General features: G+C 34.4%; 1 protein-coding gene across 1 annotated transcript in view; it reads left to right on the forward strand.

Annotated features, from left to right (window-relative positions):
- The window catches only part of GPC5 (glypican 5), a 683,554-nt gene that overhangs the window by 455,007 nt on the left and 210,653 nt on the right, over positions 1-17,894 (forward strand). Inside the window, exon 6 of the mRNA XM_047855862.1 lies at positions 9,642-9,762. Within this exon, the coding sequence (XP_047711818.1) occupies positions 9,642-9,762 (121 nt within the window). The remainder of the gene's footprint in view (positions 1-9,641; positions 9,763-17,894) is intronic.

Below are 17,894 nucleotides of genomic sequence, written 5' to 3' on the forward strand. Positions count from 1 at the left end.
CTCTCATTGGTGTTTATTTATTGGTAAATTGCTTGTCGTGTTCCTATTTGCCGTGTAGTACAGTAGAGACCATGCATGCAGCTCTTCAGACCAGACCTCTGCTTTCTGATCTATCTCAAGTCCCTTTGACCTTGAGAGTCTTTGTTTATGGTGCTTCAATACATTATCCAGAGAATATATTCCTTGTGAGTGGTGAAATGAAATATCAATTAAAAACAACAGTAAATTCAGGGAAATATTAACCATCTGCTCTTCTAAGTTCTCCAAGGCTACATTTTTCACCAAGTCAGATAACCAAGCCCCAGGAGAAATGCTTGTTCAGAACTAAAATCTAATATCACACGGACAGCTCTTAACAAAGATTCATATAAAAAAGGATCATGTGTACTTATATCTTTGGAACCTTTGAAAGTGCTATTGAAGATAATTTTGGTTGTATTATTCATTGTCTGTTACTTAAGGACTCAAGTGCTGTGCTTGAGAGTTTAGGGATACCAAAAGCAAAACAAAACAAAACAAAACAAAACAAAACAAAAAAAACAAAACAAAAGTGGCTGTTGACATTTGCAAATACCACTTTCATTAACTAATAAGAGCTATTTGAATTCTGGGTTTCCTTTTAGCCTTTACCATCAAGAGGCTTAGGGCTAAGTTTTAGGCTGAAGTGTAGTGTCTCTTTACTAGGTCTTCTTTTATAATTGTCATCTGCCTCTGTTCATTATTCTGTCATTGTGCCCTTGTTTTATAGTGTCTATGCCTTTTATTTTAAGCTGTCTCAAAGGCTTTTTGGAAATATACAGTACATAGGTGCAAAATGATGAAATAAACATACCTCTTCATTTGTTTTAAAACATGGTTCAGTTGGACTAGATGACCTCTAAGGTCCTCTCCAGCTTTAAATTTATGTGACTGTCACTAAAGACAGACAATAGATCTATTAGGCTATAGGCCAAGAGCTGAATGCCAAGTACTATATTCCTGGAATAGGTGTATTTCTTTTTGAAAGCAGAGTGCTGTCTTCAGCAACCTGCTAAGTACCCACACAGTCTTATGGTGATAAAACAGGAGAACTGATTGCTAAATAAAAACAAAAACCAAGCAGACAAAAGATCTCCATTAAAATCTTTTCACTCTTAAGCATCAACAAAAAAATAAATAGAAAGGAGATAAGCTTAATTATTTCTTTTGAGGCATTTATATAGATTTAAGCAATGAAGTTTAGCTTACTGAGTACAGCTAATTCAATGAAATTAGTCATATTTGAATATTGTCACAGCCTTGCTACCACATTAGCATTAAGTATGATTAAAATTTATTCTGTGTGCTTATATGGGTCCCCAAAGAATCAACCGTCAACACCTTCATGATAAACTAGCCCTTCATAGCTTTCAGGGAAAGTTTACATTCAGGGCAGGTGGTTGGGCTGCTGCTTAAGAGGAGAACAAATCATATTTTAAGATTCTATTTCCTGTTTGTATGAATTTGGAACACAGGAAATTATCAATAGCATTGTTTACTTTTGCTAGTAAGGTGAAAATCATTTAGATTACAGGAAATGCTAGATACTAGGTACTAAGAATTTCCAAAGGTGATTATTTTCCTTAAGGATAACTGACTTGTAATGAAAAAACCCGAGCTATAATTTGAGAGCTGTATTTGAGAAATATAAATATTATTTTGTAGTAAATAAAATTTCCCTAGAATAAAATAGATTATGACTTCAAGGATAGAGGTTTATATGTAAAGTCTATTGATTAATTAAAGTTCAAGGGGAAATTTGTTTTCATGCAGGTAGCTTCCAGTTTCTTTATAATACTCTGTGTAGTGGGGTGAATATGGTGGCCCTAGGAACCTAGTGGTGGTACTAGTAACCTAGTATAGTCTGAAATTCAGAGGTTCTTTCTCTCTGATTTTATTATGGTATCTATTAGTAAGAAGTACCTAGGTGTTTCATTTGGATGATACGTTGGTAGTCTTAGATTATTGTATCTTGCGCCTAATTTTAAAGTATTTATGATGCAGTTGATAGTTTTATATCTGAAATTTAATTAATGTTGGTGTCAATTACATTTAAAAAATACCAAAACAGGCTGTATAAGATTCTGGGAACTTTTAGGATTTAGTGATGTCTAATACAAGTTTGGTTAAATGAAATTTATACCCTAAACAATTTCACGTCATTTTTTTTGGTTCTAATAGTATTTAATTTATCAGTACTCAGATAATAACATTTTACTTTCATATATTGATAGGAAACAGCAAAGGGAGACAGAAAATCAGTACAAAATGATGATTATCAGCTATCATAAATCCATGAAAGATAGCTTGTCTCTTACTAAGAAGAATTTAATTTTGAAATGTGTGCCTGAGAAATAGAAGTTAGTATAACATTTCATAATTCATATAACAGTATGTGCAGTTGATGGTAGTTAGAAGCAATCATTTTAAATTTGACAGTTACCTTGAAGAAAATGAGGATAATTACTTAAACAAACCAAAGGTTTATTATTACTTGCTTTGAATTTTTAATTCAAAAATTTTAAACCATAAAAACAGAGCTTTTGCTATAATTAAGATATTGATCTTTTCTTGGTAAGATTAGGGAGGGGTTAGGAGAAAAGAAATCATGTAAGGAATGTACTATTTTTTTTACATGGGGGGAAGTTTACTTTTAATACAATTTTTATCAGGTAATCAACATTTGTCGAAGTGATAGCCTTCAGAACACCAATGGTTTTGCATGTATAGTCACTAGTTTCTCATGTGCAAATATTTTGCAGGTTCATACAGCTGCTTATCTTATAAAATATTTTGAAACCTGTGATTACCTGGCTAAACTGACAAGCACAAATACATGCCTTGCCGACTGAAGTTAGGCGGAAGATTGATTGATATCCATTCTTTAATGAGTTCTTGCTTTTTCTAAACATGTTCGTATTTTATTTATGGCAGGGATCTGATAAACATTCTTCGTTGGCTACCATACAAAGCATGACTTTGCCTTATTAAAATAATGTTAACGATTGTTATCCATAAGGTATCAGAAATACAATATCTGCATCAGGAAATTAATTACCTATAAGTAATGATAACACAATAAGGTCTCTAAGATATATATTTATTTTGACTTCGTTATTTAGGTTCAGAAATATAGATCTCAAATTTAGACATTATCTATAATTATAAAGCCAAATAAATGGTAGAGATTAACTTATAAATAGTTTGTGGCTCAGCAATTGAAATGAGATAGTGCAATCACAAAAGGTTTAATCATTTTGAATTGATTCTACAGATGTCTCTATTTTCTAAATCCCCTGTAAGCCTCTTACCTACCATGAAAGGTTAGCCCCATAAACCTGGCACATAAAATCAATCATATGACTTCTTTTCGTTCTGAGATTTCAAAGATTAAGACCTTCACTGTAGAGGAAAAGTGCTATACAGAAGCTGCCTGTACATAAAGCAGCAGTCAGCAGTGGTATTCAGTGTCACCCAAATATTTGATGAAAATTTACACACAAAAATACCACTGCTACTTACTTTCACATTTGCTGCCAGAACCAGGAAGGGAGGCCCAGAAATTATTTGAAAGGACACTTTGTTGTCAAAAAAGAGGTTCATTGATGAATACATGTAATGTCCTTCCCAGACTTTTTTATCCAGGATGGCAACATATTTACCAGAGCCAAAAACACACAGTGTTTTGCCTCCTAGATTTTAGAAGACTCAAAACTCTGGAAATTGAAGGAATTTTAATATACAATCACCTAACCAGATCATACAAAAAAAGTAGCAAACAAGCAAACAAACAAAACACCTATTACTACTGTTATTGCTAAACCACCACCACCACCACCACCAACATGGTCCCCATTCTCAGTCTTAAAACTCTAACAAAGATGGTGACATGTTAAAAAGAGAAAGTCCCTGATCAAGTGTTTATCTCATTTCGTATAAATTTTGAAGTTCTTATGTCTTGACCCAGTAAAGTTATCAAAGACTTCTCAGACCACTTGAAGTGATTTGTAATGCATTCCAGGGTCAGATTCCAAATATTTGTCCCCCAGAAATTATGTGAGCACACATCAAAATACCATACTTTTGATGTGCATCTGAAACAAATTCTGTGTTCTAAATAAAGTAAAATTAATACCAACTAGTAGGGCATGACATGAATTTCAAATAAGAAATGTTGGTAGAGTCTGGAGAAATTATTTCCTAATGACATACTGTGTGTAGATTTAATAACACTTCTTTTTAATATTTCATATGTTGAACACATAGAGAATTGGAATCTTGTTAATCATCATTTTAAAACATCTTTATAGAATGTAAATAATGTCAGTGCTTGCCTTTTTTCCATTTTAATGAAAAGCAAGTTTTACTTGGGGAGTGAGTATCCCTATTAAGTTGCTGTCATCCATTACCAGACCTGCTTAGAAGAAATCAGCACAGATGGTGGGTCTGCTACTTCTCTACCAAAAATTGGCCCTTTTGGGGGTGTGTGTGTTTTATTCCCTTTTTCTAGTTGAAATGCAAGCAGTTTTTTAAGTTGAGAAACCTCTATAGGGATCCTTGAAATGTTTTATCCATTACTTGTACATTAGAAGGAAAATGTGATTAATGATTTATTAAAATTTCATAATAAAAAACTCAAACTCTTTGTTAGAAAAATATTTATTTATTTAGAAACCATATTTTTGCATACAAAGGCAAGGCTGCAGGGAGTAAGTTTTTATATCTGTCTAGGCTCCTAAATTACTAATTTAGTGATGACACTACCATTTAGACCATGTTAAAAATACCTGCGTGGATCTTTTATTTATACATGGTTCAGAGACAATTTGTCTATTGTATACATATTATGGAAAAAAGAACAAGGAGGTTTTTAATGTGTTTTATTTAGGTTGAAAATACACGCATATAGTAAAATATTCAAACCTTAACTCTACAATTTGGCATTTTTTGTTTTTGTTTTTTTTATTTATACAAAATGAGCATTGTTATGTAACCAGGTCCCAAATCAAGAAACATATTACTAGAACTCCAGGGAGCCCCTTCAACCTTCTAGACCGTATCTTCTAGAGTAGCAGTTATGGTGATTTAGAACATTATTGACTCATTTTTAAACTTTTATAGACGGGGTAATAGAATATGTTCCATACCTTGCTTTTTTCATTCCACATTTAGCTTATATAAGATTTTGAGTATAGTTGTCATTCATTCATTCTCATTGCTGTATCATATATCATTATATAAATATATGACCATTTATTTTCCCATGTTAATGTTTAAGAACATTGAGATTGTGTCCAGTTTGGGGCTATTTTGAGTAGTACTTCCCTGAGTGTTCTTATACCTGTCTTTTGGTAAACATTGTTGAGTATATCCTCTGGGCCACGGGATATGTTAGCTTTAAAATACATGTCAAGTAGTGGTTTACATTGGTTTATACTCTCACCCACCAGAAGAGGCTCCAGTTCCTCCTGGTATCATCTGTCTTTTTCATTTAAACCATTCTGGTATGTATGAACACCATTGCATTGTGGTTCTCCTTAACCTTACAAAAACAGAAAAGAAGAACTTATTTTTAAAACTTATATTTCACTTGAAGTATCTTAAATGGCCTGGTGCAGACTTTTTCTTTATTTAAATAATAAATAAGAATAGTGATCCTGAACTATTCTATAAGACACTAGTTTGGAATGAGATTCTTGATCAATTGTATTTGTGATAACATTTATCTGTGTTATCAACAGTGACAGTTAAGAATAAAAAATGAGATATTCTTCAGATTAAAGTAACATGACATTCCTACATCTTTTTTTTAATGTTATTTTTGAGAGAGAGACAGAGCATAAGTGGGAGAGGAGCAGAGAGAGAGGGAAACACAGAATGTAAAGCAGGCTCCAGGCTCCAAGCCATCAGTCCAGAGCCTGATGCATGGCTTGAACCCACGAACCATAAACCAAGTAACAGTTTACAGTTGATCATTGAAGAATGTGGAGGTTATGAGCATAATCAAAAATCAACATATGACTTTTGACTTTCCCCAAACTACAAATAGCCTACTGTCGACCAGAAGCCTTACCAATAACATAAGCAGTCAGTTAACATATATTTTGTATATTATATGTATTACATACTAACTATACTTACAGTAAAGTAAGCTAGAGAAAAGAAAATAAAAATGTTATTAAGAAAATAATTAGGAAGCAAAAATATATTTATAATATTGTATTTATTGAAAAAATATTTATGTATTAGTGGACTGAGGGAAGTCCAAACGTGTGTTGTTCAAGAATTTACTGTATTTAAAATTAAGATACAAGACTAACTTTCCATTACTCACTTTGTCTGTGTTTCTAGAGAAATAGGAAAATATTTTTTTTAATTAAAAAAAATTTTTTTTTATTTTTGAGAGAGAGAGAGAGAGAGAGAGAGAGAGAGAGAGAGAGAGAGCATGAGCAGAGGAAGGGGAGAGAGAGAGAGAGAGAGAGAGAGGAGACAGAGATCCTGAAGCAGGCTCCAGGCTCCAAGCTGTTAACACAGAGCCCGATGCAGGGCTTGAACTCACAAACTGTGAGATCATGACCTGAGCCGAAGTCAGATGCTTAACTGACTGAGCCAGCCAGGTGCCCCCAAACAGGAAAATCTTAGAGCACACTTGAAGTCTATTAGTTTCTTTTCACCCCACCAGCTGGTAATATACAACTGTTCTTTGGGATATTTGAGGAAAATAGTACATTCTTTCCTAATTATAAATAGTAAAACTTTTGAAAATGCTGTAGTTACAGAAAAAAAGAAGAAATGATTAAAACAAACAAACAAACAAACACTTTGCACCAAGCTAATTGTATCCCAATTTATCTTAGTTGATTTCAGGAGTTTTCATTAATAATAATTTTTGAGTGATTGTATTTTGGACCTCATGTTCCCTGGATTCATACCCTTGCTGCACACTCAACAAAATGTTGGGAAATGTTTTTCCTTTGGGAAAGTTACTTAACCTATTCAGATCCTAGATCCTCAATCTATAGAGTAGGAATACTTACAGTATAAAAATTATATGATGTATTAATCTGGGTTCTCCAAGAAGCAGATGCCAAAAAGGGATTAAACACAAGAGGATTTATTAAGGGAAATATCTATTGGAGTAAATGGGGTGGACACTGAGTAAAGCTGGAAAAGCTGTTAGTCATGAAGCACGTATGACCCAGAGTGAAGGGGATGTTAAAAAGGTTGAGTGAAAGCATTCTACCATGTAGTGCAGCCTAAGAAAGGTTAACAAGGGTTTCAGGGAATCCTGAGACAAACTTGGTCACCAGAGGAGCCCTGTGTCTTCTAGTGATGGCCCTGCTTATTAGCTCTGCTGCACTCAGTCACTGGTTGGGGGCAGATGCAGAAATAGATTTCAGAGCAAAGCCCATGTACCTTTGGCAATTAAACTTCCAGTACTTTGAGGTCTATAGGCACATTCTCATGACCACAACAAATGATTATCATGTGAATAAAGTGACAAACTACAAAGGAAGTATTTAAAACAATGCCTGAATGATAAACATGCATTTGTCTATTTATGTGTTCATATTACTCATTATTGTTAATAGTACATTAATAAAGGAGCCACATGTTCAATCTGCTTGAAATATTTTGAAGAAAAATATAATAGTGCTATCGAGGAGTTAAGAAAAGCTTAATATTTAGATTTTACTCAATTCCTCCTAAGTAAAAAATACTATTACACATTAATAGATTTGTGGGCTTGGTTTCCTTCTACCACTGGTTATTGGCACATATTGACAGTGTCTAATGTATACTGGAATGCATAACTCTGTACCTTCTATTTCTGCCTGAAGAAGTGGGTTCAAGGTTGTTTTAAAATAAAAAAGATTTATTAATATCATTATTTTTGTCTTGTCCAATTGATATTATCAATATGAAAAAGTTCCATCATTTTTGTTTACACTTTTTTTAAAGTTTATTTATTTATTTTGAGAGAGAGAGCAAGAGTGAGCATGTGTACAGCAGGGTAGGGGCAGACAGGAAGAGAGACAGAATCCCAAGCAGGCTCTGCACCATCAATGCACATCATCTCCTGAGCAGAGATCAAGAGTCGGACACTCAACTGACTGTACCACCCAGGTGCCCCCCACTATTCCATCATTTAATTGGAAGGATCTAGTTAAGAATTGTTTGATCCACCTTTATGAACTGGTCATTGTGTATGCAAAAATTGGGGTGAAGCTGGATATTCCTTGAAAATTCTTTTGTGTCGCCATATTGTCAACAGTGGACTCTCTTTTCATCTTTTCAAAGAGATTCCATTGCTGTAGAAAAATACAGATGGTTCATATGGATAGTTGTGATAGTCTGCTCAAATAGAGGGAAGAAAAATTATATTAAACATATGAAAATGTTTGTTGAAAAGTCTCTGAGACCACTTTATTATGACTTTTATTTAAACAAACAAATTTCTCAGAGGAAAGTCTTAAGTGGAGAGAGTATGGAATGTTCAGGGTGTGACCTCCTATCTCTTACTTTTCCCCATTTGTGCTCTTTGCAAATAGAAACCTAGTTATTCTTCACTGTGTGTGTCATTCATATGCCTTTGCCATTTCTCCTGCTGGGATGTCATCCTTTGCTCTGGAGTTTGCGTTAACTATGTCATCTAGGACCTATTCTTTCCGTAATACTTCAAGGGCTAACACAACCTCTAACTTCTTTAGTGTTTCCCCAAGTGTCTTAGTCAAGATGGACTTCTCTGAATGCTCAGTGTTTACTACCTGTGTTATTCCTCCTTCTCACTTGACATACACAGTTCCTTCTAGCTATCCCCATAGCATGCTAAACCTCTCCTTCATTCCTAGGATCATGACTGATGAATCTAAACATGTGTATGCTTACTAAGTTGATACTGTGTGATTATCATTTTGGGAAGAAAGTAATTTGCAATGACTTTAACCACCTATACAATCACCCCATTACATACAACACAATTTACTAGACCCTTGTTTAGGTATACGTTGGTGAAAGCTGATTGTGTTTTGTCTACTTGCAAAATGTTTTGTCAGTTTAGTTGTTTATAATGTTTGTAATTTTGACTTGTGTGGTAAAATATATGTATATGTATTTTATATAAATATATTTGTATATGAATACATATTTAATGTAAATACATATTTATATATACATATATATGTTTTATGTAAATACGTATTTAATTACATTTAATTATATATATAATTTCCTGATCCAATATGTAAAAGATATTGTTCGGACTCATTTGTATATTATATAAAATGAAGTAAGTTGACTCAGATAATATGGATGCAGACATATGTGTCATTCAGCAAGACTTGGTAACAAAGTGAAATGTGTATTAGCTTTCTTTAGTATATTGATAAGTGATGTTAAAACACAATCTTTGGTTGGGTCTTTTGAGAGAAAAAACATTAGAGTAGTCTATATTTACATGCTAAGCATTTACCAAAAAAAAAATACTGTAGCTGTGCCAGGGTATATTGTCATGTACCCTTAAAGGAACAATATTCTGAACTCAAATATGTTCAAATAGTTATGGCAGATCATATTGTGACCAGGTTACTAACTCATATATCTTCCACTTTTCATTTTGTTAGCTATACTCAGCGTGTGGTTGGAAATGGAATCAAAGCCCAATCTGGAAATCCCGAAGTCAAAGTCAGAGGAACTGATCCTGTGATAAATCAAATTATTGATAAACTAAAGCACGTTATTCAGGTAAGTGACTGAAACTCTATTTATTGGTATAATCAATGGTAAATAATAAGTGGCCACTTTCCATTACATGTGATAAATCTGTTAATCCTAATATTCCTATCTAAGAGTGAGTATTGGAATAAATTATTTGTATCTAGAGTTTTAGAAATATTCGAGCGATTTTCATACAGAATCAATGTACAGTAGTATTTCAATGGAGGGCAGTCTGTATCTGTGAAAAGGAGACATAGCCTCAGCATTTTAATATGTGATGAAAATCTCAGGATAAGCTTCATCCCAGTGAATAAGCTTTAGACATGGAGTCTACTGTGACAATTAGAGGAAACAAAGAACAAGTAAGTCATTTGCAGGCAACTCTCTGAGCCTTGCTGTGAAGATTTTTGTTCCATTTTCTATAAAAGTTATCGTAAATGAATAATATGCATTTTTGGTATTTATTTTCTGTATCACATTTTACATGTTACCTTATAATCTATTTATAATCTATAATCTGGTGGTTTATGAAATACTTCTGTTTTATCTTTAATAATATGTCATCAAGTGAGTATATACTGCTGTTTTTAACATATAGCTTATGAAGCATGAGAATTTCTATCAAAAGAACACTTCACTGAACTAATCTTTTAGTTAGAATCAAATATTATGTTACATGCTGTGAAGGCCACCCTCCATTCTTCATTTGTTGGAGTTTGGGGTAAAAAGGACTATTTTCTAGTTATTAGTCTTTTTATAACAATCTGTACATATATTTTCATTTTTCCTAAGTAGAACCTTGGATGGATAGTTGATTCTTATTTCTAATAACTAACATAACAAACTTAAAGTACTGACTCTATTAATATTCAAATATTCTAGAGTCACTGGTATGCTTTTCATAGTTGCTCTGCAAAACCTAAGTTTATGTAGGGTCTGTTCTTAGGATACCATTTTTATCAAAGTCTGTATCTTCATCAAAGGAAATTCAAGGAGGATATCAGGGTCTGTGTCCAACATTTATCCCGTCCAGGAGGCAATAATGGTATTTTGCTTATTCTATGACTGGTGCTTTGGGGAAACAGAGCTCTCAGCCTGGATGGTAGAACTGAAAGTTAAGTTCCATTGAGAAAAGTATAAGAGAAAAGTGGTGTCACATCTACTAGTGAGTTAAACCTCACAGCCTTCCCTCAGAGAGACACTTCCCAGATAAAGTAAGTCCTTTATGCTGTTACTACGCCAAGTGTTCAGACATTTCTTGGACCTCAGTGGTCGTGGGATTGTGTCAGGAGCTAAAGTGACACTGAAGGAGGTATTGTAGTGAGCAGTATCAACTAGACCATAGCCTGAGGTAGAATGGCTGAGATCAAGATGGACAAACCCTGTTGTCCTCAGAAGCAGTGATATTAAGCCCAATAGTAAATGTCGCTCAGGCATTCAAAAGGAGGAATTTTTGGAAACTTGATTTTTCATAAAAAAAAACAAAGAAGACCTCCAGGTGAAATTAGTCCTGACTCAGTGAGAACCAAATGGGGATTCAGGAAAATTTAGGGTATTATTTTAATTCTTGAATTTCCAGTGGCTCCATAAACAATTTATTAGGAACTCGACACATAATTGTTGAGGTTTCCCAGGAAAGAGACGCTGGGACAGAGATATCTGTGCAGGAGATTTCTGGCAGCGTGACGTTATAATCAGTAAAAAGACCAGAAGAAGTGGTGCCTTAAAGAGAGAGCAGTTGAACTTTATTGTGGTTGTAATGGAAGCCTCATCTGAATCCAGTAGGAATTCTGGAGGCTTTCAGCCTTTCAGTTTGGCCTGCGTTGGATGAGGAATTGGATCATTGGACCAGTAATTGGATGAAGGCTGCGAGGGTGGAGGTGGGTGGTATGTTAACTCAGCTCTGAATCACCAGCGGCCAACAATATAACCTGTGGCTGAAGGAACGAATGCCTTGGTCTAGCCAGCACTTCCTAGCATCATGAACCGTAATAAGGTGTGCAGATCTAGATTATTCAGAAATTCGAGTGTTCACTGGTCATAAAATCAAAAGAGCTTTAAGATGAGTTGGTTTCTCTCCTTGGGATATAGCAAAATTTTAGCGGTCTCCGAAGTGGGGTAAGCAGTCTCCAGAGAGTGTACAGGCTACACCACTGGGGGACAGGAAGGAAAAATAAAACTTCAGTGTATATTTATTCTGCCTCATTATGTTAATTTATTTGGTCGTAGGAAGGCGGGTAACATATGTAAGAGGGCAATGGCACATGGCTATAGTGTAGAAGTATGTAGATATATATGTCAAGTAGGTGTGCATTCAATACATACATGATGAAAACCTGTTATAAGTAAAAGGGACGGAGCTGCTATATAGGAAAGAGTATACAGACATAAGTAACCATATTCTCGAGGAAATAAGTAGATATTCAAAATATAAAGGTTTATAAAAACTCTTAGGAAACCGGTTCACGGATATGTTGTCCATTCAGCCTAACATCCCCATCTTCTTGTTTCATAGGTTTAAAGCCATATCCTTTTCAAGATGGCAGAGGGAAATAATCCCACTTTTTTTTTAATCTCCTGTGTTAAATTGAGTCCCATTCTTTCATCTTTACATTTGTGAAGATCTCCAGTTATTCATACTTAAGTTTTGTTCTAGAACTAGAAGAGAATATCATATAAAATGCTCTTTTTGAGGTCTGTCTTTTTAAAGTCTACTAGGATGATGATTGAAATTTAGATTTTTATTGAAGATAGCAGAAAGTCATATTTTGTACAGGTGGCATGAAAATATTCGCACTTAATGTCTTAGAACACGTTCTTTCCTAAGGCAGCTCTCCTGGAGATGAAGGAACATTTTTGTTTTCGCTAGACTTATGACTATTGATAATATGTGTGTGCCCTGGCAACTATCAAGGGACAGTTATAAAGACCTGACAAAGTGTCAGGTCTGAAGAGTTTCAGAAAATTGTCTTCTATAAGTGATAACTTTTTAATTTTGGAGTAGTGTGAGACAAAGGGAGGAAGTAGAAGTAGGAATATATTTCAAAATCTAATCTATGGATTTATATCATCACTTATTTCTGTTTGGCTAGAACTCAATCTATTTGTTATTGCGATGGATATTAAGCACATTTAACAGTTAAAATGACATCTCTCATCATATGGATAAGTAAATGTTCCTCTTGTCCTTTTCCTTCTATGTAAGTATGTGGAAATAAACCAGCCATATTTATTAGTAAGTTGGCTCCATACAATTAGCCTCCAAACACCTTTCTTTTGGCCTGTCATTGAACTGTACCGCCTTTCCTACCCTGTAACCTCTATAATTAGAGTCACTAACTAGACAAGTGGATAGGAATTTTACTTTAAGAAATGGTACTTTTTAAACATCTTAATAGCAAGTACAATAACTATAGCTGACAAATGTTATAAAGAAAACAAAACAGGATGAGGTAGGAAAAGGTACTTCAGAAGCATGTGTTTTGGGAGGCCATTAAAAGGAGGATATTTGGGTTGGTGTTAAAGAAGGAAAAGAAAAGAATCAGGAAAATCTGAGGAACTGTGTTTGGCGCAAAAGGAATAGCGCATACAAAGAACCTGTGGCAGAAATAGGTTTATTGTATTCAAAGAACAAACAGAAGCCCATGTGGCCAGAACAGAGTGAGTGAACGGGTAAGAGATAGAGATTCTGAATTAAGATTTGATAGTTCCAGCAGGGAGTTCAGATTTTATCCTAAGTGGGATAGGAAGCCAAAGACTGTAGGCAGAGCATGATATAATATAATTAATGTTTTATAAGGGTAGTTTTGGCTTCACTCTGGAAATGGACCAAAAGTAGAAGAAGAACAAACATAGAGGAAGAAAGTAACAAAACAAAAGATTGTGGCGATTGGGACTAGAATAGGAAGAATGGCTAATATGAGAAGCAGGGAGATTTAGACAAATAGGAGAAGGAGAGTTACTCAAGATTTGTTGATGGATTGGAAATGGGATTGAGAGGGAGAGAGCAAGGATGAAAACTACGTTGGGTGGGATGATAGTGTGATTCAGCGAAACAAGGAATTCTGAAAGTGGAACAAGTCTGGGGTTTAGTTGTTGGAGTTAATTGGAAATTATGGCTCTGTTACATTTGAAATACATCAGACTCTCAAGGGGAACATCCAGGATTCAGTGGCAACCACACAGCAAGAGGTGCCCGTTGGGAGCATCAGCGTTAGATAATATGTAAGTCGTGGGACTGCGAGGTGGCCACCTTCTTGTTAGAGAATAAATTCTCAACAAAAACTGTTAGAGGATAATATAAAATAGCAGAATCATATGAGAGATGTATATTCTGAAAGTCTAGGAAAGGAGAAAGCATTTATTAAATGTATGTGACACCACGTAGATAGAGAGTTGATCTAGGACAGACAAGGTATTTAGTAACATTAACTTTTCTTTTACTGAAGGATAATCAATGTCCATTATAAGAAATTGAAATGGGTTATTTTAGAAAATTTTCAAAATGAGTGGAAAATAAACAACTTATACTTGTAAAACAATAAGCAGGATCAGGAAATAAGCAAGCCTTCTAGGCTCTTGCTAGACTTAATTATACATATAATTAGATCAATACTTTTACATTTTTGGTATAACTGAATGAGATTCAAGAGTACATTTATTTGGTTTTGTGTCACAAAGTACTCACCTAATAACACATAACGTATTTGTTTCCATAAAATAAAATGCTCTGCAATGTGGTTGCTGGTGCCTGTATAATATTCTATCATATGGAAGGACTATAATTTTATTTAATCTAAAACTGAAGTTGGATATTTAGGTTGTTACCAATTTTTCACCGTAATAAATACTGCTAATAGGAATGTTCCAGATGTAAATTGTTTTATAACTGTTTCCCCTTGTGATATATTTCTAGATGCTATAACCAAGAATCTATTCATTCATAATTTTAAGTATTTTAATAAATATTGCTAAATTTTTATTCAGGAAAATTCTAAGAATTTATACATGAAGTGAAGCACAGGATATATGTCAACTTTCTCAGCATGTTGAAGGAATAATTGGGAATTTGGCAGTGATTACGCATGGGTGGTAGGAAAATCACATGGAGTTCTAGAGACCAAAGTAGCAATCCTTTAGAAATGTTGGCTTGAACTGGTGTCACCTGTGGGTACTCCAAGTATGGCCAAAATAAATATTTTAACTAGAAAATAATTTAGAGGCACCTGGATAGCTCAGTTAACCATCTAATTTGGCTCAGGTCATGATCTTACAGTTTGTGGGTTTGAGCCCGTGTCCTGCTCTGTGCTGACAGCTCAGAGCCTGGAGCCTGTCTCACATTCTGTGTCTCCTTCTCTCTCTGCTCCTCCCTCATTCATGCCCTGTCTCTTTCTCTCTCTCTCTCAAAAATAAATAACATTAAAAAATTTTAGAAAATAGTTTATAAAAAGTTTCAAGGCTTCCTAGAGAAAGATCCTAGCAGACACAACTTTAATTTTATTTTGTTTAGGACAAGCCCTCTATTTTTAAAACCTACAAGACAAAAAATAAGTTGCTCACAAGATCTCATATACATGGAGACTTACAGATTGTAGGTTGGACCTCAGGGATCTCAGACACTTCAAAGTCCCCTCCTCCTCTGTAAATCCTTCTGAATTGGGAACAAGACCCTTGGAGAAAAGAGGACAATCATGCCTGGCCTTCTGCCATCTCTGATTCTGACCCCTTTTCTGGAGAAGCCATTGTGCTAACATGCTTCCCAAAGGGTTCCTACATTTTAAAGCCTGTGCTGCTTGAGGTAGACAAGCTTGTACCTTTGAAAATTACCTGTGATGAGTATGGTGAGGAATTTTATAAAAGGAGAAGTTCTAAAGGGTTAACATGAACTTTCTTAGATGTTTGCATCAGACGAAATTGCCCTTTGATAATAGATTGTAAACAATACTTGATTCCTCTTATAGTGGCTGAGGAAATGTATGAAAAATTTAATTCAGATTTCTTCTCTTAGCAAATTTATTTTAAAACTTTTTGTTGTTCATATTGACTAAGCTTGTTTAGGGCAGAGTTGTCAGCCAAAAAATCACAGTTTTGCAGCAATTTATCTTTAAATATTAAATAATATCTATCATTTTTCCAAAAAAGAAAAAAAAGTGATGTCAGCAGTTAAAAACCTAACTGTTGGGCATGGTTGGTTAGAAATGATAATGACCCATAGCTTAGAAATTACTTTACCTACTTTCAGTGTGAAACATAAAAAGTAATATAACAATAATTTTCTGTAATTCTTTTATTGCAAAACCAATAAATGCTACAGTGTTGTTAAAAGTAGTGGATTTAAGTAACATTTTACTTCTTCAAACCTCCTAATTCCAATACATAAGAGAATATTATCAGTTTCTATTAAATATTCATTTTTATAGAGAGACTAAAACTTCCTTGGAAATATGTCTTCATGTGTAAAATAAATTTGATTTTTAAATGTGAGAAAAAGCAATAATCATAACCATTTGCTTAAAACTACAAAATATATAGACATTTTATAATATGTTTTTCAATACTCATAACGTACTGGGTTCAAGCAGAGATGAAGTCTTTTTTATTTCATGTAGGAAAAGACTGTGCTAAATTGCCTTTTTTTCTTTTTTCCCATTCTGTTCCTAGAATACCAATATGATAAATAGTAACTTTAGAGCTGTAATAGAGTGAGAAGTTCTAACTTAAAACTTAGTGGCAGTTAGGAGGTTAGTGTTTATATATACAAAAAATATATATGAGATTTTTAAAAACATTAATATGTCGAAGTTTCTGAATTCTGAAAACTACCTAAGGTTTTTTCATTAAAATACTGACTCTAATACACATTTTAGAAACTTTTTCTTACTGATAATAGCTTATAATAGTGATGTAGAACCAGTTAATCACCACTGATTGGTCAGTGGTATCAGGTGATTCTGTGAATTTCTTTCACTTCTACAAACTTCTTTTCTTGCTCTGAGAATTCACCACAGCACTTTGACTTATCTGTATTACACACCAGTGTCAGGTTTAATCATATTGATATTCCGGAAAGATAGACACATTTTGATTTTACTTAACTCTGCAGTAGTAACCAAAACACATTTAGTTATCTTTTGGTTCAGATGAAAGTATTTGAAATGTACTCAATAACTTGGAATGGTCATATAATTTAGCAATTAGCTGGTCTGAATAAATTCAATGGAAGGTTGCTTTTCTAGAGTGTGTGGTATAATGCGCTAACTTTACTATTGGCCATTTCATTAAAAAAAAATCAACTGTCAGCATAAAACCAACCATTTCAATTAGTGTACAATCAACTGGAAATGAAAGGATTTGGGTTGGCCATTGATTTTTTTTTTTACTTAAAGTGTATGTAATTGTTTTATGTTGGATAAAATTTTACTTTATATTTGCTTGGATGCTGCTGATTCAATACATAAGAGAATATGTATTGGATATTATTATTACCTATTAAAATTTGAGCCATTTATCTACCAGGTTTTCCATTTCTCAAACATATTGCGAGAATTTTGAACACTAGAACTTTTATACTTTATATTTTGGTGATTAGGTAAAACTAGAACTATTTATAGGCTAAGATCTTTAATCTTTCTGTTTGAAATATAACATGAAATATAATTTCACAAAACGAGATTCCAAATTATAACCATCTCCCATAAAAATTTATATTTATTGCAAAAAATTGAAATTACCAGAATTTGAATTTTTTCAGGAACTACAAAATGTCAAAGAACCATAATAATAATAATAATTAATAAATAAATAAAAATCTTTGGAGAAGAGGAAGATGGTGGCGTAGGGGGACGCTGGGCTCACCGCGCGTCCTGCTGATCACTTAGATTCCACCTACACCTGCCTAAATAACCCAGAAAACCGCCAGAGGATTAGCAGAACGGAGTCGCCTGAGCCAAGTGCAGACGAGAGGCCCACGGCAGAGGGTAGGAAGGGCGGCGAGGCGGTGCGCGCTCCACGGACTGGCAGGAGGGAGCCGGGGCGGAGGGGCGGCTCCCCGGCCAAGCAGAGCCCCCGAACCTGGCTTGCAAAAGCGGAGGGGCCTGATGGACTGTGTTCCGACAGCAAGCACGACTTAGCGTCTGGGAGGTCATAAGTTAACAGCTCTG

This window comes from Prionailurus viverrinus, chromosome A1 (genome assembly GCF_022837055.1).
Source record: "Prionailurus viverrinus isolate Anna chromosome A1, UM_Priviv_1.0, whole genome shotgun sequence".
Lineage (NCBI taxonomy): Eukaryota > Metazoa > Chordata > Mammalia > Carnivora > Felidae > Prionailurus > Prionailurus viverrinus.